This window comes from Pagrus major, chromosome 3, assembly GCF_040436345.1.
Source record: "Pagrus major chromosome 3, Pma_NU_1.0".
Taxonomy (NCBI): domain Eukaryota; kingdom Metazoa; phylum Chordata; class Actinopteri; order Spariformes; family Sparidae; genus Pagrus; species Pagrus major.
The window spans coordinates 6,568,899-6,593,820 of NC_133217.1; the positions used below are offsets into that span (position 1 = coordinate 6,568,899).

At 42.3% G+C, this 24,922-nt stretch overlaps 2 protein-coding genes across 2 annotated transcripts; both read left to right on the plus strand.

The window, feature by feature from the left end:
• The first annotated feature begins 1,361 nt into the window (after positions 1-1,361).
• Positions 1,362-19,585, plus strand: LOC140993484 (ankyrin repeat and IBR domain-containing protein 1-like). Its single transcript, XM_073462937.1, has 20 exons — positions 1,362-1,650; positions 5,153-5,324; positions 5,448-5,579; positions 6,270-6,461; positions 8,342-8,459; positions 8,591-8,811; positions 10,497-10,585; positions 10,667-10,811; positions 11,013-11,173; positions 11,610-11,698; positions 11,958-12,088; positions 12,207-12,341; positions 12,470-12,556; positions 12,673-12,739; positions 13,246-13,391; positions 13,835-14,013; positions 14,177-14,228; positions 14,390-14,443; positions 14,602-14,725; positions 15,044-19,585. The coding sequence occupies exons 1-20, from the start codon at positions 1,463-1,465 to the stop codon at positions 16,543-16,545; spliced, it is 3,984 nt and encodes a 1,327-aa protein (XP_073319038.1). The 5' UTR covers positions 1,362-1,462; the 3' UTR covers positions 16,546-19,585.
• Positions 19,586-21,199: 1,614 nt separating this feature from the next.
• snrpd1 (small nuclear ribonucleoprotein D1 polypeptide) lies at positions 21,200-24,778 on the plus strand. The gene is made up of 4 exons (XM_073463194.1): positions 21,200-21,310; positions 21,960-22,036; positions 22,925-23,116; positions 24,542-24,778. Exons 1-4 carry the CDS (start codon positions 21,297-21,299, stop codon positions 24,616-24,618), a joined length of 360 nt encoding a protein of 119 aa, XP_073319295.1. The 5' UTR covers positions 21,200-21,296; the 3' UTR covers positions 24,619-24,778.
• Positions 24,779-24,922: the final 144 nt, after the last annotated feature.

Consider the following 24,922-nt stretch of genomic DNA (forward strand, 5'->3'; position numbering starts at 1 on the left):
GGCTTCTGAATGCATAGCAGAACTTACAAGATGCTGGCTATTATTCGCCAGTGGCAGCAGCTTCTGTGCGGCCTGTACGTCTCCGTCTGTCAGTGTGTGTTTTCCCTGACTGCGTCCCTGTCTGTCACTGCATAGAAATGGGAGGCAGAAGAGGGGAGGCAGCCAGCCACGTTATTCAAATGTTCCAGAGCCCGGCCAGCCAGCGGCCAACTGTAGCTGGGCTAAAAGAGGCTCTTTGTGAGGGGCCAGACAGATGGCCATAGAATGAAGACTGTAATGATACCCTCAACGGCCTAACACACACACACACATGCACTCATACAGACTCCACTCATTATAGGATGTAATGGTGTGTGTGTGTGTGTGTGTATGTGTGTGTTAAAAGTCAGACAGGAAAAAGTGTGTGTCAGAGAAAGAAAGGGAGAGATGGGAAGACGAGGAAGGAAATGAAGAAGAACACACTGATAAAGATAGTGATTATGTCCAATATGTGACAAGAAAGAGTGTGCTCCTTGTCACCACGCTGTTATTACTCGTTATGCATGCTGTATTATTTTTTCTGATATTGAAAATGCTTGTCTTACCAATGAAGTACATTTGAATCTGACTGGGAGATAATGAAAAGATTACGATAATTTCTTGTGACTCTACAGGAGGTTTAGAAGCTGTTACTTGGTAGAGTAAACCCAGCTGTAGCGGCCATAGCTGTGATTCTTGTGATTCTTTGATTTAGTGCCTGAGAGGCAAAGTAGAACTGGGTTTGGCCCAGTATATTAGTGCTGCATGATTTAACACACAATCAGACTCTAATATCTCCAGTGGCAGTATGTAAACAGCCTAAAATAACGGGACTCGGAGTGGCCAATTGTGGTAATATTGACCTTGCTTTTCATCAGCTGGCAAGCAAATCGATGGCTTGGATGTCATTAACCTTCCCCCTCTTGTCTGCCCTCTTTATAATTATCTCTTTGTCTTTCTAGCTTCTTTCTTCTGTCCCTCCATTTTCCTTGTCTATTTCCGGTAAGATAACATCCTCCCTGCAGCACATCAGCTGATCGATGGATGGAGTGATTGATTGAGCTGCTCTCTCCCTTTCCATCTGTCTTTCTACTTCTTCACTTTCTGACATCGGACTCCTTTTTCCTACCTTCACCAACCTTTTCCCCAACTCATTTTAATTCTTTCCTCCTCATGTCCCTCTTTCCACCATCCTTTTCCTCTAATCAATCTTCCCCTCTCTCTCTTTTACTTACAGGGCAGGAAACACTGAACCATGTTGCTCTGAGTGGTGACCTGTTGTGAACAGGGGAGGAAGAGGAGGAGGAGGAGGAGGAGGAGGAGGAGGAGGAGGAGGAGGAGGAGGAGGAGGAGGAGGAGGAGGAGGAGGAGGAAGGCACAGGCCGGCAGGCAGACGGGCATCTGCCGCAGCTCCCTTTAGGCGGCCCTTAGTGAGCTTGACACCATGGGTAACACAGCCACCAAGTTCCGCAAGGCCCTGGTGGGTGGCGACGAGGCCCTGGCCTGGCAGCTGTATGAGGGGAACCCTCAATTCAGGGACGGCCTGGACCCCAACGCATCATACGGAGAGCAGTACCAGCACAACACGCCCCTGCACTACGTCTGCCGCCACGCCATGACACGTCTGCTCAGGTAACAAAGGAAACAAAAAAACCTTCATGTTTCTACATGGTCTATTTGTTGGTGGTTGGTTGGTTTGTTCGCAGGATAAACTAACAACTAGAGAACCGATTTCCACAAAACTTGGATGGAGGATCGGTGTCAGTCCAGAATAGGCCCCATTAACTTCGGGTGCTGATCCACGAATGTTTTCTCACTCATGAAAAAAAATCAGGTGTATTTAGGTTGCTGGTATCTATGAGAGAGTGTGAAAGGGGACTGTTGAGACATGGCGGAGGTATGTGCTCTACTTGGATTTTGTTGAGAATGAAAGAGGTGTTGATTGAATTCTACATTAATTTTTGCGGCTGATTGTAATATCGTTAAGCAGTTGTCCAATACAGTTACAAACGTAGCTTTGCCAGTGAGACATTTTAAATTGAATAACAATCAGCAGTCTGTCAGCTTCAATAGATTTCTCAGAGTCACCGTTTTCGACTTTTTGTTTTTCAAGGCAAGAGTTATTGTAGTCCAAAGACGCCAGTCGCATAAAAAGGGTGTTTATAAGGTAAAAGGTGTCAAATGTCATGTTGACACAGTCACACATCAAGTGCAATAGCTGTGTGGAACGTTGACAATAGGATGCGATGAGAACCACACCAACACTGATTAAAAAATTGCAAGCTATAGCATCAGAAAGGACCAATTACTTAAGAAACTGTGAGAGTCTCAACAAAAAACAAATATTAAAAGGGCACTTGACTAATTTTACTCATGAAATACAGTGTACTCCTGCCTGTGTAAACAGCTTTATGATGGTCTTCTGTAGTTCTGGAGGAAGCTGTATAACTTCGATAAACCACCTCTAATGATTTCATCAGGAGCATCTCAAACTGGGCTTCAGATTTATATAAAAAACTATGTGTGACAAACTTGTTACATAGACCCTGAACGCCTATTTAGGAGGCTAGATACTTTCTTGTGTCCTTTACGTTGACATGGATGTTGCAATACAACCACTAGAAGGTGCCGCTCGGAGTCAAATCTGTCTCGTACGGACCTCCGTTTTTCCTTCGCCACTGTCCAATCTCCTCCCAGCTGTTCTGTAGTAACTGTTTGTGTCTGTGCCCGGGTGAAGTAACAGCATACAGACGTTTAAAACTTCTTCCTCTTGTCCTGTGGTCGTGTCTCGCTTGAACAATTGGCTAAACTGCTACACTGGCCCTCATGACCACTTGAGGTACTGCTCTATTGGTCCACATCCGTAAGCAGAAATATGGACGAAATGAACACAGAGTGCGGACAGACAGGCTCCAGCTGTATCTGTATATGTATCTAATGTTGAGTTTAAATGAGCCCTAACTATAGACACTAGTTGCATTGGAGCTTGCTCTGCTAGGGACTGCTGTGTGTTGACTATAATGAAAGTAAAATACTACATCGCTGCAGTGCGCCCTAAAGAGTGTTGAATTTATGGCAAGGTTGTTGTGCTTTAAGGAGTTTCCTTGCAAGCTTGAAACAGGTGTACACACACACCCTCCCTCAGATAATGTCTTAAGAGACGGGGAGTCACTGAATCTGACACGACCGAAAAGAAAGGGGTCAAATTGAAAAACATACGGCGAGCAAGACACCAGTGTGCCTTTTTACCCCCAGCAGGGATAATCGGGGTGCTGGCCATGACCGAGTCAGCTGATTCAGTGACTCAATAGCCGTCTTTACCACCACCTCCTCCTCCTCCTTGTACTCTTCCTCCCTCTTGCCCTTTCTTTCCATGATTAGGGGGGTGAGGGGGTCAGAGGAAGCTGTTTGAAAAGGCCAGTCAATTATCTGTGCATCTGCATGTGTGCACACGTGCGTGTGTGCATTTTGAGGCGGGTGAAACTGTGACTACACAACTGCTTAAAGTGTCCGAGTCTGTGAATGTAACACAGTGAATCATGGTGTGCTATTTGCGTCCCTTCAGTTCCTACTAACCTATAATGGGCCAGAGAGGCGTGCTGAACGCAGCGCTCTGCTCCTGATAAGTATCAGAGGAAATGCTCCTTTGTTCCAGCAGCTCGATTGGACAGGGGCAGGCAGATAGACGGCAGAGAAATCTCAGACAAAATAAAGACTCAGAGAGGACAAGCGTGGGCTGGTGGATTTTTTAGATTATTTTTAACATGTATCTGCTCAATGTTTATCTGCTCTCTTCTGGTTGTCTCCGTGGGTCAGATTGGCTTGTAATCCCTTGATATGTGCGATCTCACGTAGACCTATTACTGGAAAAATGGGTGTAGTTCAGGAAGTGTGACCCCTTCCTTCACAACACAGTCTTGGAAATATGTAAATAACAAATGCGACTTGGTTGTTTACTGTGAACAATTGATTTCCTGTTTGAAGAAGGCCAAGACAGCAGCAACTTCCCACCAACTTCCCTTTTCATTTTTGTGTGACATGTTTGGTTCCTTTCTGGTCATCCACTGCAAACTAATTCCTAATTTCAGTATGAATTGCACCATTTTAACTCTCCCTGAGATTTCCTACTCACTGCACGGTCTGAACATCTTTGTTGCTCGACAAGTGCACCAAAACGTGACTTCCCTCAAGCCTGTTGGTTCTAGTAGACTGAGATTAGGGCCATCCATCCTGAACATGGGGCTTTGTGTGTGTAGAGGTAGTGGTGGTGGGGGGCATTGGGTTTTAGTTGAGAGGGGAATAATTAGTGATTATTGCTGTGTGGGTGAATTGGCAGTGCACTGTCATTAGGGGGAGGCTGCAGGGGCTTGTGGCTGACAGGATAAGAAGGTCAAAAGTGGAAGAGCAGGGCAGCAGTGGAAGAAAAGGCTGCACAAGAAGGAAACATTCAAACACTAATTCAATAGCGGATGCTGCTGCTGGTAATGTCTAAATGTGTCTTCCAAAGCAGAGAAGGAGAGGGTTTGCAACATTTTCTGTACAATAAAGTGGAAATCCAGTGATTATTTTCTTTTTTAAATTGAATCTGTAACAGTGTGAAGACAATTTTAAATGCAATGGTATTCATGTTATACCACTGATATAAAGGAAACGGGTTTCTCTAGCTTTGAAAATGAGAGAAGAAAGAAACAGGCGGTGCCAAATGAAGGAGTGGAAAGCTAATCAGTAAATGGAGGTTTAGACAGACAAAGAGCAGAGAAAAACTATTTACTAAACAGAACTGCAATCGCAGCCGGGCTCCGAGTGCAACTGGCACATCCATCACCGTGTGTCTGTGTGTGTGTGTGCGCTCGCCCGCCAGCCAGCATGTCCATTATCTCAGAGACGTTAAACAGAAATAATCGATATTCTGACATCTTTACATCTCCTCCATCTCTCTGCTGCTCCTCTTACCTACCAACACTCATCTTACAGTCCATCTACCTAACATATACATTATCCTCATGCCATCTCCACTCATCTCTCCATCTGCCCCTTCCTCCACATTGGCTTTGTGTTCCTGTTTCAGTCGATTCTTTCCTCTCCTTCCACAATTCTGATCACCTCCTCTTCTTTTATTGACTGCCTCACGTAGGTCCTTCCTGTTCAGTAAAGAGGGGAACCCCAACAAGCGTAATGTGCACAATGAGACGTGCCTCCACGTGCTGTGCCAAGGCCCACAGATCCTGCTGCTTTCAGAGGGAGCACTGTCACCGCGACTGGCCCGACCCCAGAGGGACGAGCAGCGTCGTGCTGACTGCCTGCAGGTACAAACACACTGACAAAGTATAGTTCAGTGTACAAATATTGGTGTGATTGTGTAGATTCATCGCTGTCGATAACATACAAATAATGTCATGTGCATATTTGTGGGTTTCCTCTGCTGCCAGATGATCCTGAGCTGGACCGGAGCCAGGCTGGAGGGAGGCCAGTACGAGAAGGCCAATGTCAACGCCACCGACAATCACCACAGCACCTGTCTGCACTATGCTGCCTCTGCGGGTATGAAGAGCTGTGTGGAGGTGAGAGAAACTGTGTGGCCCGCTGAACTCGCTGGAGAATGAGCTTTATTTTCTGTATGGCAGATCTGTCTGTGCTCTATGTGATTGGACCTGACAAAGATTTTATAGCCAGTAAAATGTGTCTGACAGTACTGTGCCAGTCCCTGCAGTCAGGAGCATCTGCTTTGTGTTTCATTACTGTCAGTTCCAAGTAGTGCTTCCTTCTTGTTTTTCAAGAGTTTTACAGCGTTTGAATTAGGCAGAAAACCTACTTCCTGAAATGAAAGAAAATTAAGCTCAACCCTGATAGGATGCCTGGGGAAAAATAACCCAGATATTATTCTTTAAAGATATGGAGTTTGAACACATTTCTCTTCAACGCTACATTTCTCTTTCCACATTTATTCACCTCTTTTATAAACTGCATTTGCTCCATTTCCCTTTTAACCTTTTCTCTCCCTGTTGTTTTTCTTTTTTTTTCTCCCTCTGCCTTTATCTTACTGGCCACTTCCCTTTTTTATATTTTTCTGTTTTCTACCATCACATCTTTATTTTCTCTATCCTGTTTTCTCTTTGTCTGCTTTACTTGCTGTCGCCTCTCGCTTCCTTTGTTCTCCTTTGTTGCGAGTCCCTTCAATTTCTTCTTCCTCTCCATTATCCACTTCTTTTCCTCCCATTCCTTTTGTTCTCTCTTCTCTCCCTCCCTCGTAGCTGTTAATCCAGAGCGAGGCAGACCTTTTTGTGGAGGATGAGGACAAGTTGACGCCATGTGACCATGCCGAGCGGCATCACCACACCGAGCTGGCCCTCAGCCTGGAGTCACAGATGGTTTTCTCCTCCTCTTCAGCTCAGCAGTCAAACACAGACGCACATGGTGAAACCAACCTGCTGCAATACAAGGAGGTGAGACCACAGTTACGAGAGCTGGGAGTTTCCTGCTGGCTCATTTTAAATAGATTGTGTTGTTTTTAATGCTTTTTAAGGTCACAGATTTCAGTAAGTCAGTTTTGGAACTTCAATAAATTTACATCACAGAGAATTTCCTTACATCAATGGGAAACATCACACGGACTCTCACATCTTTACTCTCTTTACACCAAGGACTTAATCTTGTCATCGTTGTTTGTGGCCATGTTAGTGGTAATGTTCACTAGAGTTGCAACTAATGATTATTTTCATTATCGATTAATCTGACGCTTATTTTCACAATTAATCAATTAATTAAGTCTATAAAGTCTTCAAAGCTTCTGCATTGAATCTACTACTTACCCTATGCTGTATGCTGACGTGCACCTCCCCAGAAATGTAAACGTACCCTGCAGTGATGCAGTCTGCAACGACTGTGATTGGTTCACTCGGTAGAATCGCATTTTCCGGCTTCTCCTCCAGTGCTTAGTGGCAGTGCTAATACTGGGGATTGTGACCTATAGTTTCCTCAGTAAACACACCACTCTCTTCAGTCCCTCCTGAATGGACTGCTGCTGCTCTTCTAGGGTTATACTTAGCCGAAGACATCAGTTTGTTACTGTACAGGTACAGGTGGTCCTTAAATCACCACCGGCAACACAGAAACACCATCTCTGTGTAAAGCCTACATGCAATGTAGCATAGGCATTACGTTGTAATGTTCGCCCTTTGTAATGTCGAATAAACTTAACTTAAAACTTTGTCTGGTGCTCGCAGCCTCATCTAGAAAAAGCCAAGAAATGTTCTAATTAGATTAAAAATTTTAACTTGTATGATCATGGAAGGTATCCTAAATAGTTACGAAAATGATATGTTTACATAGCATTGGCTTGTGTTTACAGAGATGTGATTAATATCATTATCATTAATTAACACAATAAACAATATTATGTTAAATGCATACAGAGAAGTAGAAGCAAATATCATGTGATGATAAACAGGTATGTGGTAACACTTCCCCCCCTCACCAAAAAGCACACTGATTCATAGAGTGCTTTTAACTTCCAAGGTCAGAGATTGTGACAACCAGGGTTGGGGGGTACAGACTGAGGACTTTGTTGCAAATCTATGTACATTAAAACAAATCGGAGACTGATTGTGCGATCAATATTTTGAAAATGTTTTGCATTATCTCAATCGTTCATCTTCATCCAACATGGAATTTACTTTTGCTGAGTCCAGCCAAAAAAATGTCGACCAGTACATTAACCTGAGTGGCAGCTGGTCCAAGCTTTTTAGTGCTCTGTATGCATCTTAGCAGTGAACAGCTCCACAGTGACTATAACAGAATTCTTAGCACTCACTTTCAAATTTCACCAAAATGTCTTCTTTTACTGACAAAGTTCTCTCCTCATAGGTCACAGCTTACACCAGCTTTTACAAGTTTGGTAATATAAGTGTTCACTTGCACACACCTCGCCTCATGTTTCTCAGGGTCCCAGTTAAACAGAGGGCACCGGCACAGTCTTCTAGCAGCAGCTGCTGCCAACTGATAGCAGTTTGATCTTCCTTCCCGCAGCCAAATCTATGCTAATACATAATCTCTTTTTCCCACCAACCCCGCTGCCCCACTTCCCTGTCCTTTTCATTTTTTTCTCACACTTATCTTTTTCACTTCCTTAAACATATCTCAATCTCAGACTTTTCTTGTTTTTGTTAAAAAACTTTCTTCACACTCCAAAGTTTCTGTCTGAACATCACTAGCACTCTCCTATCCATTCTCCCCATCACTTCCTGTCTGTCTTTTTAATTTCTCCCTCCTCTTCCTTTATTTCTCTTTGTATCTTTATAACATGTCTCCTGCTCTGTCCTTTCAGCCTTACGAGGGATTGAAGCTTCAGGACCTGCGCAGGCTGAAGGACATGCTTATCGTGGAGACGGCCGACATGCTGCAAGCCCCCCTCTTCACTGCTGAGGCCCTGCTCCGAGCACATGGTGTGTGTTTGTCTTTTAGAGAAAGCTGACATTCATCAGACCTTCACAAACCCTCACAGCACTGCCATTCTGATATTCAGAGGAAATTACATAGATATTCCCTCTAAAGCTGTGTGTGTAACCTCTCTCAGACTGGGACAGAGAAAAGCTTCTGGAAGCCTGGATGTCGGATGCTGAGGGCTGCTGCCAGCGCTCCGGTGTGGCCATGCCCACCCCACCACCCAGCGGATACAACGCCTGGGACACCCTGCCCTCACCTCGCACCCCCAGGACCCCGCGCTCACCCCTCACACTCACCCTCACCTCCCCGACCGACAGCTGCCTCACACCTGGAGAGGAGGGCCTGTCTACGGTGAGTAATTAAATTGGATTTTTAGTTTATTAACTCTTGAGATGCATCAAATCTTTGGTTTTGTGAAGGCTACATTTGTGAATGAAATTACTGAGTGTATTAATGAGGGATTAGGACAGGATTACTAAAAATCACAGAGATACTTCTCTTGGGAGTCGTATGTACTGAACAGTACTGTAGGACTGTACTAAATGGCTTTTTTTTTACATTCTAAGCTTTTATTGAGTGTTTTTGAATGATGCTCGAACAAAATCCTCAATTTGACTAAAGTGATTCATCAGATTAAATGGAGCGCTGAGATCCAAGTGAATTTAGATCATATAATATGATACCTTTTTGTAACGACTTTAGTTTTAGTTTAGTTTGCTATTATAATGTTGGAGTGGAAATAGATTTTTTTGATATTATGGTCATACAAATGTAATAAACGGTGCTGTTGGATTGCTGCTAGATGGCTCTGTTCATATAGGTGTGTGCCTCCATTTGTGTTTGGAAGGTGGGAGAGAAAACTGACCACAGTGAAAATGTTGATTTTGAAAGGCAAAAGCTAAATATTTTGTTAGATAAAAAACATGTTGTGTTTTTCACTAAATTTAGACTTTTGGACTTTACAAACTTCACTCTGGAGTTACTGGAAAACGTTGGATCACACAATTTGGAAATAGGGATGCAAATTTTAAGTAATTTCTTTGATTGATTGTTGCTGCCTTAGCAAATGATTATCAATGAATCATTAATAATATATTAAATATGTTGACATGTTATTAGAAAACTGAAAAAACTAAAAAAAAAACATATTTGCCCAACAAACTCCAACTGATAATGACACTACTAAATGGCTAAAATGTAAAAAATAGCATTTTGTATAGTTTTTCATACCAGTATTTTATTTTGATAAGAAATTATTTGTAATTTGTAACAAGATACTTTTTGATGTATTTGTGCCTATCTCCAATTGTAGGTTAATACATTTTTATTCCATTGAATTATTAATCGATTAATGATTTATTATAAACATCCCTAGCTGGTAACAATCCTACGCAGCCACTACTGAAATCTAAATCTACAAACAGTATAATACTACTAATATTACTGTAGCCTAATCTTTGTCTGCAACTTTGCAGAAATATCAGGTTTAAACTGTATAAATAGACAGGCAAATGAAAGTTGCGCCGCACTCGAATGTTGATTTAGATTTCCAGTGTCAACAATACAAATTAAGCTTTGAACGTTTGTACTATTCTGTACAGCTGTACAGCAAAGTTTTCAATCCATCCAACTGTAAAACCTTTTACATATCCCCTGTTTTTAAAATGGGAGCCAGGTGTACATGGATGACTTAGTCTTAGTCTTAGACTTTCTAGCAATGATTCATCTTTCTGCTCTGTATGGTTGCACACAAGCATCAGCCTCTTGTCTTCTGTGGCTGTTGAAGCAGGTATAATAACACATCCAGTACTGGGTGTGCCTGACAGCCTACAAGTTAAACCTCAGCTAGGATTTGCAGTGTTCAGACCATAGTATCACAACATGATGGTGATTACATCTAATACAATCATTTAACTGGAAATTTTGCATCAAAATTGTATCCAGTTATCTGTGACACAAATAAACATGAGAGCAGGAAGACTTCAATCTCAAGTTAATGGAAATTAAAGTAATTTGTGTCTTCTGTCCCCCTGCAGTGTGGGATCTGTCTCTGCTCTATCTCAGTGTTTGAGGATCCAGTGGACATGTCCTGTGGACACGAGTTCTGCAGAGCGTGCTGGGAAGGGTAGGCACCTCTCTTTCTATGTGTGTAGATGTTCCTGCATACCTCAGTGTGTTTGAACAGTCACGTTCGCTTGTCTCTCAGGTTCCTCAATGTAAAGATTCAGGAAGGTGACGCACACAATATCTTCTGCCCGGCCTATGAGTGCTACCAGTTGGTGCCTGTGCACGTGATTGAGAGCGTGGTTTCCAGAGAGATGGATCAGCGATATCTGCAGTTTGACATCAAGGTAGAAACACACACACACACACACACACACACACAATGAAGTGAAATGGTCTTTCTTTTTTTGTTTGTTTGTTCTTTTTTGCTGCATTTCCCAATCACTTCTACTCTTATGTTCCTCCTTCACCTCTATATCCTATTATTATTATTATTATTATTATTATTATTGTTATTATTATCTGTGTCCTCTCCTTCCCTATTGCAGGCGTTTGTTGAGAACAATCCTGCTATCCGCTGGTGTCCCGCAGCACGGTGTGAGCGAGCGGTGCGGCTCACCCGACCAGGCCCCGGGGACAGTGACCCTCAGAATTTCCCCCTGCTGCCCTCCCCCGCTGTCGATTGTGGCAAGGGTCACCTCTTCTGCTGGTACACGTCATGATTTATTTGCTCTGTACACACATACAATGATGCAATTCTCACAGTACAAATACAAATTAAACACATTTTTTATTGCCTTTTTTGCAGGCAGCATTAAGCAAACCCAGGCTAAGGTTTCTCAGACACAAATCAAACTTGTACTCTCCAGTGTTGTGCTTAAAACCAAACAATTTCCCTTCCAACAGCTGGAAGAAGAAGCCAACATTATTGTTCACTCAGGGCTTTAACCAATGTTGTTGAAAAATAGCCTTTAAGTGCCAGTTTTCTTAATTACAGCACTAAAGCGATGAGATGTGTAGTCTTTGCCAGGTCAATAAAATACTAATTTCCTTGAGTCACAGGTTGTCATGCTGTTTTAGTCTCATTGTCTTGTAATCCACCTAATTGTCTCTGATTCTCTGTTTATCACCCTCCCTGTCTGCAGGGAGTGCCTTGGCGAGGCCCATGAGCCCTGCGACTGTCAGATGTGGAGGAACTGGCTCCAGAAAGTCACAGAGATGAAACCTGAGGAGTGTACGTCTCCTGTGTTGTTTCCAGGTTTTTTTAAGTGTTACTGGGGATCATTTTAGTGAGCTGGCACCACAGGGAGCCAGATAACTGCAGCTGTCATGACGGCCTACCAGGATGTGTCTAATTTATTTTTATAACCTAGTGGCAGGTGTTCAGGACACTGATATCTGCTGAATGTGTGTGCTGGAGGGGTGTGTCTGCAGGGCAGGTGTTGGACAATTGACATGTTGCTCATGTGAGTGTGTTTGTGTGTTTTCCAAAGTGGCAGGTGTGAGTGAGGCCTATGAGGATGCTGCTAACTGCCTGTGGCTGCTGACCAACTCCAAACCATGTGCCAACTGCAAGTCGCCCATTCAGAAGAATGAGGGCTGCAACCATATGCAGTGTGCCAAGGTATTAATCTCTCTGTCAGCTGTGTGTCATTATCTGATAATGGCTTCTGGTCATTATTAATTGTACATTTTTATTTCACTATGAACACTGCTCTCTCTCTCTCTCTCTCTCTCTGTAGTGTAAGTATGACTTCTGCTGGATCTGTCTGGAGGAGTGGAAGAAGCACAGCTCATCAACAGGAGGCTACTATCGCTGCACTCGCTATGAGGTCATCCAACAGCTAGAGGAGCAGTCCAAGGAGATGACTGTTGAGGTATAAACACACTCCAAATATACAGAATACACACTCAGTTAATCACACACAAGCTCTCGCTGATATAAACATTCACACAAAATGTCTTCACACAAAATCCATCTGAATGAGTTGAATTTTGTTTACAGGCAGAAAAGAAGCACAAAAGTTTTCAGGAGCTGGACCGTTTCATGCACTATTATACTCGTTTTAAGAACCATGAACACAGCTATAAGGTGAGACTTCCTCGACACGTCAACGCACTTTTATGATAGTGAAAAGCTGGCCTTGATTGCTAAAATGCATCTTGAGACATGCGTGATCATGTGTATTTTCTCTTCTCGTCTGTTAGTTGGAGCAGAAACTGCTGAAGACAGCAAAAGAGAAGATGGAGCAGCTGAGCAGGGCCTTCATCTGTCGTAAGTCTCTCTCATACTGAGCTCTGCCTGTTGGTGTGAAGATCTGCAGCAGAACGGAATTGTGTGCTCTTATTCTACAATATATCTGGGCAGTCATTTATTGGTGCAAGACAAAAATCTACTAAAGATATTATTAGCTGTAATGCAATAATGGTTACAGACCAAACCTCCAACAGACTGACTGATAGATATTGTGACCACTGTTCAAGGGAAGGAGAGAATAACTTTTGGCTTAAAATTTGCCGTATTTGAATGTTTCCTTGAAAAAATACAATTTAAAAACTAAAAGAATGGAATTTAAGTTTGTCAGCAGCTTAAGTATGTTCCTTTCAGCTGATATGAGGAGCATTTTTTTCTAACTAGCTAGAAAAAAGTGAGAGGGTGAAATAGACTGCACTCATGTCTTACTGTTCTAAACAAAACAAGAGTTTGAGATTGTCATTAAAATAAAAATATTACCATTCTTTGCTCAGCTGCCTTTGTGCGTGTGTGTGTGTGCACCCCAGGTGAAGGCACTCCTCCAGACACGCGGTTCATTGAGGATGGTGTGTGTGAGCTGCTGAAGACGCGACGCGTCCTGAAGTGCTCTTACCCGTACGGCTTCTTCCTGCAGCAAGGCAGCACCCAGAAAGAGATATTTGAGCTCATGCAGGTAGTTAAAAACATTTATGTGACTTTTATCTGTCCTCTGCAAGAACAAGACCAACAACTTCAAAGCCCCTCCAGTGGTCCCTGAAGACGACCACACAGGGCTAAACTGGTTAAAACAAAGCACAGTTAGTAAATTCTTCTGGTAATCTGTTCATTTGGGTTTGGATTTCTGATTTCTGTTTTGGCCTGATGGTGATGCTAGATGGCAGCTCATCCTCTGAGAACTATCAATATTCATACAGATATGTAGTTTTTGAAGTGACGTGTATTGGAACCACTTTGTCTCTCTTACGCCACTTGAACAGGCTTAAAATTGGTCTCCTGTTGGATAAAGAATACTCATGTCTTATCTGTAGTAGTAGGAGTTAATATGAGTTGTAAATCCTTTTTTAGATGAGACTTTCCTGTCTCTAAGCAGATGTGTTGTCTTGTGTTTCTTCCCAGACGGACCTGGAGATGGTTGTGGAGGATCTGGCCCAGAAGGTCAATCGGCCGTACCTGAGGACGCCCTGCCACAAGATAATCAGCGCCGCCCGTCTGGTGCAGCAGAAGAGGCAAGAATTCTTGGCATCAGTGGCCCGTGGCGTCGCGCCCAACGATTCTCCTGAGCCTCCCCGCAGAAAGTATGGACGAACACGCTATCTGTACATAGTTTTGTTTGCTTCTTCATCTCTCTACTGGCAGGGATGAAGAAGAAGTGGAAACATCTGATTACAAACTGAATGTTGAAGTGGAGTTATCTGCTTCATGTGTATCACTGTTCACAAACATTCTTGTTTGTTTCAGTTACCCTGGAGGATCATGGGACTGGGAGTACCTCGGCTTTGCCTCCCCTGAGGTAAACAGAAACACCTCCTGTAACACTGTAACACTAACTTTTTTTGTTTGGCTAACGTTTTGGTTCATGCCCAGCTAATGCTATTCCCTAAACTTGCGCTTAGTGACCTTAGTCATCTAAATGGCATGACTGCATCTGACTGAGTTTGCTTGTGTGTTAAGATGGGGAGTCGTCACTCTGTACTGGGAGCAGGTGATCGAGAGAGACAGTCACAGGTAATGCACCATAGTTCCTGGCATTTTTTTGTGCGTATGCATGAGCTCAATTCTGTTTTCTGTGCCTGAGATTTTGAAGCTGCTCAACACAAAATAGACTTACAACACAGCTTTTAGAGTTTGTGTGGTAATAACCCAGCTTTAATCGCTTTTCGCAGGATTATGCTGACATCCAGTACCGTCGCAGACACAGGCCACGGCGCAGAGGAGACATGCTGAGTCTGCACAACCTTCGCAGCAACAGCAACACGCCAGAGACCAGCAGGAGGAGTGACAACACAGGTCTGCAAATGTTTTAATGTGCAATATATAAAGCTGCACTGCACACGCACCTTTTTCACTTGAGTACCATTTACAATAGAACAGATTTTTATAGTAATATATTGGCACAAACTCTGGGTCCTAATCCAGCTCCATTCTTTGCCTCCTTCAATAAATTTAGATTTGTCACTACACCAGACAACCAGCAAATGGGATTTAAAGTTATTGCTCCATGAATCTGGTCTGGTCTCAGCACACAGAGGCATCGGTCACTGGGATCAATTTACAATCAAACCATACAAATCAGTCCTTGTTTTAATGCGACATTTTGTGTTCCAGAAGCTCCAGAGAGAAGTGAAGGCCGCAGGAGAGCACTGGGCTCGCTGGATGAAGACGACCCAAACATCCTGCTGGCCATCCAACTGTCCCTTCAGGAGTCCCGCAGAGAGCGGGGCCTGGAGGGAGGGCTGGAGGGGAGAGTGGAGCTGGAGCGTGGACTGGACAGAGGACAGGAGAGGAGGCCGGGTCCTCCCGGAGACCTGGATGATGTGGCTTTGCACTCTCTCAACACGGACGGGCCTCCGGGAGCCAGAGGCTCCTCCTTCCCCGCTTCTCTCCTGGACCCTCCTCGCCCCCCTAACAGGACAGACTCTACTTCCCAGCCTCCCACGTCCAGCTCCATCCCCCTCCCTCCCCCGCCTCCCTCCCTCAGTGCAGAGCTGCTGGAGCTGGGAGATAGCCTTATGAAACTGGGGAACATAACCACTCCTTACGACCTGGACACACACACACAGGAGCAGCTCTGCGCCCACCACACATACAGCCACAGCACACTCACCGCTCCCTACACCATTGAACCTGCCTACAGCGACTGCAGCCATAGACAAGACCAGAATGCACTGAGCGCTCCATACATGCTTGACCATATCACCATCACAGATTCTCGCTATGACAGCAAAGAGCAGACTTACTGCCACTCTGCTGCTTATTTGGCTGAGGCTGAACACACTGCCTCCTGTGCACTTGAACGCACCCAAAACCCGGGCCATGCTAGTTCATACAACCGGGAACACGCAGCCACGTACGACAGTACCCCGAAACCAGACAGCTCTTACACCCCCTGTCCAGAACACAGTAGCTCTTACACTCAGGAGCGTCCTGCCGCCTACGCTCTCGAACGCCCACCCAAATCAGACCCTCAGCCCCCTGCCCAGTTGTGCCTCCCGTCTCCAGAGCTCGAGCCGGAGCTGCTGCTTTCACCAGTGATCCCTCCTGGGGGCCCTTTTACCCCCAGCGACCCTCAGAGTCTGGAGGCCCTGGACCCCACAGCCAGTGCCCAGCTGCTGGACAACATCATGGCCTGGTTTAACAACAACATCAACCCGCAGAACAACCCCCAGAGCCTGGCCCTCATCCCCTCCCCTCCCACCACAGAAAGCGACTCCTCCCCTGACACACACACTGAGACTGAGTCAGAGAGCCAGACCTCCAGGGACTTGACCCCAGCCCCTATCTGGCAGCCCCTGGAGGGCGAGCCAGAGGTGGACCGGGGGTCCGCTAGCCCTTGTATAGGTGCTGCTCTGCGCACCGAGGGCCCGAAGACGTCAAGGCCCAACACTCTGGACCTGGAAAACAGAGAGGCTGGCGAGGAGGGTGTGGACGCAGGGTGTGTGGATGACCTGTCGCTGGACGCAGCGCACACACACCCGTGCTCACACTCTCAACACGGAAACAGTCCCGCACACACTGCCCCGGCCACAGAAAGAGACTTAGACCTCATCCTTCAGTTAGAGGAGGACCAATCACCTGAGGAGTGGGAGGAGCAAGTCCACCTGGTGTGACGATGACCGAAGAGAGAGAAGGTTGATCGAGCTGAAATGAAGATAAAGACTGGGGAAACTAAAGAGAAGCACTGGTGGATAACAGTGATGCCTGCAGGTGTTTGGGAGTCGAGTGTTTACTGTGTGTATTATACTGTATCTAGAGAGGACATAAAGCCCTGCGGACTTTGTCCAGTAAAGATGATGTCATACGCAGTTTTTTTTAAGTGCTTTTGTCTGCTCTAAAAACAGACAAACTCTTCTTTAAAACAAATGAGTGTTTAAAACAGTACATCAATGGAAAGCTACTGATATCATAACACATAAAAATGCTGCACATGTTTTTTGTTTTCCTATTTTATTTATTCCCCACCTCCTGTATTTGTCTCCTCAGTTTGTCCAGGGTGAGAGTTTTTGGTGCTGATCACGCTGACATCCACACTTGCCTCGTACACACACACACACACACACACACATTTTATCGACACACTGACCCAACCAAGAGCCTGTTCAGAGCTCCCAGAGCCAAATATGAGAAAAACTGTAACCTTGAAGCTCGTTCAGCGTACTGTACAATCAGAGGGCCTAATTCTGATTTTTGGACCTTCTCGCACACTGTGCCTGCTTTGTTAGAGAGCTCAACACACTACTGATGTTTCCTTTTGGTAGGCTGGAAAGAACGACGATACACGTGTGTGCTCAGTAAACGTCACACTAGTACATCATGCTTATCTGGACTAAATAAGGATTTTTGTTTTGTAATACTGGAGAGCAGAGATTGTGTCCCTCTGCACACAGAGGTCAGTCTCAGCTACACAGCAGCGTCCTTAAGAGTCAGTAGGAAATCAGCATCATTGGTGCTTTTTGTTCCAAAAAATTATCTTTATCAAAGATGAGTTTTCATCCATATTGCTGTAATTTACAACTGCTGTGGCTCAGTTTTCACAACGTAGTTTCAATGTGCAAAAGTCTGAACACAGAATGCTGTACTAATAATTTTGGCCTCAACATTGACATAGGACACATCTTAATCAAATCAGGTATCAGAACGTGACAATACTACCTTCTTCACTGAATTGTAATTGTCATATTTATAATAAAATGGTTCATATCAAATAATCCCGTCAAACAGTAATTCTGGTTAGAACAAAAAGTATTCAGTGGTCATTTACTTAAGATTGCACACAAAGGAATGATGAAACAAACATGCAATTTATGCAGACGTCAGTACGAAAATTGAAATATTATAGAATAAGAATGACATTTGAAAATATTTGGGTATTTATATTATAATTGTCTATATTTATAAGACTTAAAACAACCCAAAACCAAAATAAACAAATGATATGATTATTATATATATTATTATTGTTATAATTATTATGATGTAATATATGTTACTGTAAATATAGATAAAGAAGTCTAGAGTCAGATTTCACACCACAGTAAATCTTTTATTCATACAACTCAAATGATTGTAATTTGACTGTAGTTGTCAATTGCTACTGTATTGCTAGAAAGCATACACATGTTGCATTCATCCAGTGATCTGTTTGCTAATAAAACTTAAAACCCTGACTGAGTCTTTGTAAAATGGAAACTGTTGTGAGAACTGAGCCAAATCAATCAGACAATACAGACCACATTTAATTAGTATTATCATATCTATTCCACTGCTGATGGCTAGTACAGTGTCCTGTTGATAGATGGGAGATTGGTGGGTTTTTTATCTGTAATTTGTCCTTTTTTAGAATTCCTTTATGAATTACTATAGAGATGAAATTTCTTCAAGTTGAGACCAGAGTTGTTGAGTCTGTGTGCCTTTTTGTTTTTCGATCGTATTTGTTTATTTGTCGGTATTTATTATTAGTGTCATTACTTTTTAAACATGCTAAACCAAGTCGCTAATGAAAGATAAAGGAGATTAACACATCACCATACACTGATGCACGTTAGTATTGTTTGTCCTTACACCCCAGGTGTATCCTTCTTTACCATTATTCCAGAGGAGCAGTGCCCACATTTTCAACATTTTACCACTAAAACCTGCTTGATGCTTCCTGAAAGAGTTGATTTGTCATTTATTTTTACCATAATTATCAACCACTTTATCTGAAATTTGTTCAAATGTATTTGGCCTTTGTTTTTTTTTGTTTTTTTTTAAGGATCTTGAATGTTGATCCTGGGTTGTCATTCAGCCTTTATCTTAAAACTATATTGCCCTGCTGTAATGTTTACAAGAGATTTAAACACTGCCTGATGTGTTGAGATACGATTTGGTGCTTTGGAGCCTGGAATGATGATGATGGAGTGTTTTAATCATTCACAAATGCAAAGATATCCTGTGTAAGATCAAATTCCTTACTAAAATTTCTCCCTTTACAAAGTATCCAGTTATACAGAATGTGATATGCAATCAAAAATGCATTACTTTTAATTGATAGTTTGAGTTTAAAGCTTGAGTTCTGGAGTGCTCCACTGAAGTGATCGTGACTTTAAAGCCTAAAATGACACCTTTTCCTCTCTGTATTGAACATTAAACTGTGAAGGTGCAGGACAGTCTGTAGGTTCTGGCGAAGACATTTCTAAAGATGTGAGGGCAGCTGGTGAGGCCCGTAACATCTCAGACATTGTTTCCTGAGTAATGGCTTTTTAAACACGACTGCACACATTTATTTTAGGTTGCAACACAATGGAAGCACCGAGTCCGGGGTCTTTTAATTTGCACAAGCATGCTGTTAATGCGTGAAACTAATCCAGCGGCATCAGGTGAGATGTGGAGGACTGATGAGTGACTTTTATTTATTATTATTATTATTTTTGTTTCTTGATTTACAATTGGATTTATGGTTCTGTGCCATTTTGTACCACATATATAATGTTTATATATTAACAATCCCTCAAACAACCACTTCAGATATTCAAAAAAATTTAATTGCACTCTCATAGATTATACTTGATACATTCCCAGTCGGTCCATAAGAAAGGTTTGATGTGTGGCCAAAACTGTAAATGAAAGTGTCAGTGCAAAGTTTACTCTCAATAAAAAGAGCTGAAAGTGTGTCGCTATGAGATTATTCTTCATACGTGTTCTCTGACAGTGATTTCCAAAGCAATCTCAACAAGTGGTAAAACTACCTATTAAATGTATTGAAGGTTCTCAGTAGATTTACCTATTAAATGGCAATTTAGCACCATCTACTGGCAGCTAGTGTGAACTACAACAACAGCAAACGTGTTTTTCTTCATTTTTACCTTTCAGGAAATTCTATGATGGGATTTCCCACACATCTCACCACCTGCGCAGTGTTACTGAATAATTTTCTGGAAAACACCAAAGCCCCAGCAGGTACTTAATGCAGCAGCACTGTTGTTGTAGGATGTTTCAGGTGTACACATTAAAAATCCTTTTAGATTTTTTTTTTTTTTCTTCAGAGATTCACTTAAAACATTCTCATTACTTCTGTACATGTACCGTAATCTGAAGTGCAACCAATAGGGTGTTTTCGCTGCAGATATTTGGACATGTCACAGCAGGAACATCACCATATATGTGACTGGAGTCATTTGGTTCAAGTCTCAAACAATTCCCAAGTCAATTTTTTTTGGGCAAGGAAAGTCACCCATGGCCCCCAAGATACTGAAGTCTTACCTGCAGTATCTGGTCACTATAGGTGAAAAGACAAGATATTAATATAAATCTAATAATGATATTATTGGTCAATGTAGCTAAACTGTTTAAAAGGTTGAAAAGAAATTGTATTAAAAATGATTGATATTCAGTGAAATATATGGCATCAAACAAAAAACAACTTTATCAAAGCCGATTTATTTCTTAATTTCTTCTCAATCAATTGTTGTTTGCAGAATATCTCAGATATGATCAGATTAAGGCTCTTAAACTGTATATGTGTGCAGATTTCTTGTTTCTGCCTACAGTTTGAATAACCATCCACAGACATAACTCAAACTCGTACAATAAAGAAAACAGACAAGTAATTTTAGCCATCATGTCTCAAGTTAAGTCCAAGTGAGTTTCGACTTATTTATTTTCTATCAAGTCAAGTTACAAGTCATCAAAATAGTGACTCCTGTTGACTTTAGTCTCTGAAAACTAAAGGTGTTAATAATAAAAGAATGGATGAATTCCACCTAGTTTTTTCAGTCGTAGTATTTAGATCAGAATGTCTGCTGTGAAAAAAGATCTACGTTATATTGTTTTTAATTGCTCATGCTACAGAAAAGTGTTGACAGGTTTTTAATTGGTCATTTCTACATGATTTCTCTAAATACATGGTATAGTTTTTATCTGCTTCAAATCAAGAACAACATAAACGTTTAATATTTAATTTTTCTATTGTTCACCAATCTGAAACTGCTATGTGTATTAATTTAGCAGCCATTTGTTTACTGATATCTTCAGTTCTGAGTTGTGCTTTTAAATTTTTAAAATAGTGAAATAAAATTAGAAGAAAGTTGAAAACATAGACTGTATATACAGGATTGTCGTATATACAAGAAAAGTATATAATGTTATTTACAGTATGATTTAATCTGGACAGCCTTCACTGCGCATGCTCTTCTCTGTCAGCCAGCTACTCCGTCGCTAGGGGGCGATGTTGCCATTAGTAACGCTTGTTTCTGCTGTCGCTCATTTAATGACGTCGTCACAGCGCGACTAAAACGTAACGCTTACAACAGCGGCCTGTGTTTTCACTTGATCGCTGTAATTTTTCTCTTTGGTGGAGGATTTGTCTCTACAGTCCGTCACCATGAAACTAGTCAGGTAAGTAGTCGTGAAAAGTCACCGTTTATTAAGTGCTGTGATATGAGATGGTATAAATAATGCACTGCCGATGGATGGATTTAGATGTAAACGGAGAGGCGGTGATGAGGCGGGAAGCGGTGAATGAAATGAATGGAGGCTACCCGGGTATACAATGATCGGACACCAGGCTCTGAAATAACCCGAAAGATGCATGCACACACGATGTGTTCTTGTTAAGTGTTCAGTCGTGACTCAAGCTGTAATATAACACTGGAATTTTAGCCGCACTGTTTGCTAACTAGCTTCATCAAACGTTAGCTCACTCACAGGCCCTGTCTGTGTTTGGCTGTTCTCTGCGAAATCCTGTTAACGTTAGCATTTAGCGACATGAGTTTAACAAATAAACTGTATCCAGATATATTCCAATTAATTTATTTCTCCTTCCCAAATCAAGTTGGTGGTATTTTACACTATGAAGCTCCCCTCACCAGTGTGCTCTGTTTTGGTGCTGAAAGCTGCACAACCGGGGGCTAACGCTCGCTAGCAAGCTAACTTAAGGCAACAATAACTTGTACACCGTGTCGTGTTGGTATGTTTATGTAGAGTTATAAAATGTTGAGCGCGAAGATGGATGTATTGAATTTGTAATTTTGCTCTATACCTTCAGGTTTTTGATGAAACTCAGCCATGAGACAGTCACCATTGAACTGAAGAATGGCACCCAGGTCCATGGAACCATCACAGGTAAGACGGTGCATTGTTAAAATGTTTGGAGTTTCCTCTGTGCAGGTTAATGGTGAATATACAGCTTAATTAGTAGCCAGTTTATTAGGTTCACCCAGCTTAAGCTTATACAACCTTATGTAACAGGCCTGCAATAAACTCTACATATAGGTTGTAATAGTCAATTGCTATTTAAACTATTTTGTGAGGTTTTGATTCAACTTCATGATCCTTTAAGGGACTGCAGTTAATGGTCCTTGTGTGTATCACCCCATTCACCACCAAGAATGCCTCTCTGGTTTTCTTCCTATCACTTTCATTTATCAAACAGTAAAACTGCATCAAACCGCATGTCTTTGAAGGACTGGGATGGACATTTTACAATTAATGTAAAGCGCTGATTGAGATTAGATTGTAGATTATTATGTCTTTCTTGTGACCAGGTGATTCCTGTGCTGAGAATTCAAGTTAACACACAGGAGATGACAGAGGATGGAGCTCTGCTGCGGCAATATTGATATTTAAAATGAGTGATCATAGAGAGGGTTAGAGGCAACAAAGATTCTTAAAGAATATCAGGGGGTGGTTTACTTAATTACTTCTAAGTTTACTACCACAGAGTTTCCAGTCAGGCTTGCATCACATCTTTCCAGGAGTTCAGTTTACCTGGCTTCACTAAAACACAATGCAGGCTGTGTTATTTTTGAAAAGCTCACTTTTTCTTGTGTGAAAATGCTGGTTGTTATAGAGGCTGAAACAAAAGAAAATGTTTCCAAATTTAGCTGAATTAGCATGTGCCTACTCTCACTGTTTGATCTCATTTACTTTAATTTTCAGCTTTGTAGATTAAAATGAATGTTGGCGTCTCCACGTTTTCATCTGTTCCGTTTCCTTTCCTCTCTCATTCAGGTGTTGATGTGAGCATGAACACCCACCTGAAGGCGGTGAAGATGACCCTGAAAAACAGGGAGCCCACCCAGCTGGAATCACTGAGTATCCGTGGCAACAATATTCGCTACTTTATCCTCCCCGACAGCCTCCCATTGGACACCTTGCTGGTCGACATTGAGCCAAAGATCAAGTCCAAGAAGAGGGAAGCAGGTGAGATATGTCAAAACATTACAGAGCGGTTTGGTGGAGAGATAACCATAGTACAGCACACAAGGCATGATGTGTGCCTTCCTTGTATTCGAAAGTACATATTGTACCAGAACATTTTGGCAGTCTAGTTATGAAGGCCTGCTTAACATTGCTTTGGTTGAGTGCATGGACACTTCAGAAAGTGTCTTGAACTTCAACTTTGTTTTGAAATAAGTGACAGTTTTGTGCTTTTCTGTTATGTGTGTGGTAAATTATTATCTGGCTTCAAATTATTAACATGTTGACTATCATCAAATCGGGTTTCATACTGTGATGCATCAGAGTTCTCCTTTTCAGTTTTCTCACATTGATGCTGTCTGACACAGTGTCTCCCCTCCACTATTCTTAGGCTTCGGGTTACATCAGTGTCATCTTTTTTGTTTGAATCCTGTCCTGTTAGTGAAGACTGAGTAGTTTTTTCTTCATTAGGACACAGAAATTATGAAAATCTGTGCCTTTGGTACACAAACGTTTCGCTTTGAATTGACTAAAGCTTCTGAAGGAATCTTTTTCTGTACATTATTTAGATGGACATGAAACATTATCATGGATTAATACAGTAGTGAGGGGGATGAAGGTGTTTATTTAAGTCACACTGTGGGTTCTCTTGGTCACTGTAGCATTGTTCTGAAAGGTGTTTTCTAATGTTTTTATTAATTTATCGTCAGTGCAGGACTATAAACCAAGCCTATCCCAATTTCTTGTCCATCTGGCAGTACCTTGAATGTTAATTGAAACTAAATGCAATCGATTGCCTTTTTTTTTTTTTTTTTGGTGAAATAAATTTACATCTAAAAGTTCCAATGAGATTGGTATGTTTTGAATTTCAATCAAGTCTTAAATGTGGGATAACTTAATGTTACTTCCCTTACGTACCAGCTGTGACACAGGCTGGTATTGTTTTCACTTTGTGTGTGTAATGGCAAAAAGTGGCTGTGGAAACACTCCTTGCTGCAGGAACTACCACAGAAAAGGTTTTGGCTACTTTGCCACGTGTTTCTGTCTGTGGACAGATTTTGCCAACACAATAGTGTCTCGACTGGTATATAGTTGAGATCAAAATGAAAATGGGTGTGGTCTGACCCTTGGAACATCAACAGGTGGACCAGCGTCATGGCTGGTCTGATCCCATTGGAAAAATGGCCTGAAGTCATTATGTCAGGTCATTACAAACAACCAGTTAGACACTCAGGGGAAGATGGCCAATTGGCAAATTGTTTCCTGGCCTTCATGCCTAGCAAGGATTTTGTATACTTCTAGAAAATGACTTGATATTCATTTGTGGGTTAAGCTAGTCTAAATGTTGTGTGGCCCACGTGACTTACTCAACATGCCAGTGAAAGTTTGATGCATGTTGCTGACCATCACTCGTCTGTGTCTTCTCAGTGGCTGGACGGGGACGAGGCAGAGGACGAGGGCGTGGCAGAGGAAGAGGACGAGGCCGGGGTGGCCCAAGAAGATGATCACCAGGCCGCACATTTGTTGGCCCTCACCTCACCTCACTGTTTGTACAGGATATTTTTTTTCTTTTTTCTCAAAGGAAACCTTTGTGAATTTCCATGTGTTTTTGTTCAAGTTTTGTTTTTCTTTATTTTGTACAATAAAATCCTTATATAGAGGAAACATTTGACTCTGTGTATTATTGCTCCATTGGTAACAGGGTTTGTGTCATGCATTTTGTTTACATTATGTTTGCATCACATGGGTGAATAAAGAATTTTGTGTGGAAATGTGTATTCCTCAATTGCCAATAGAGATTTTCAACTT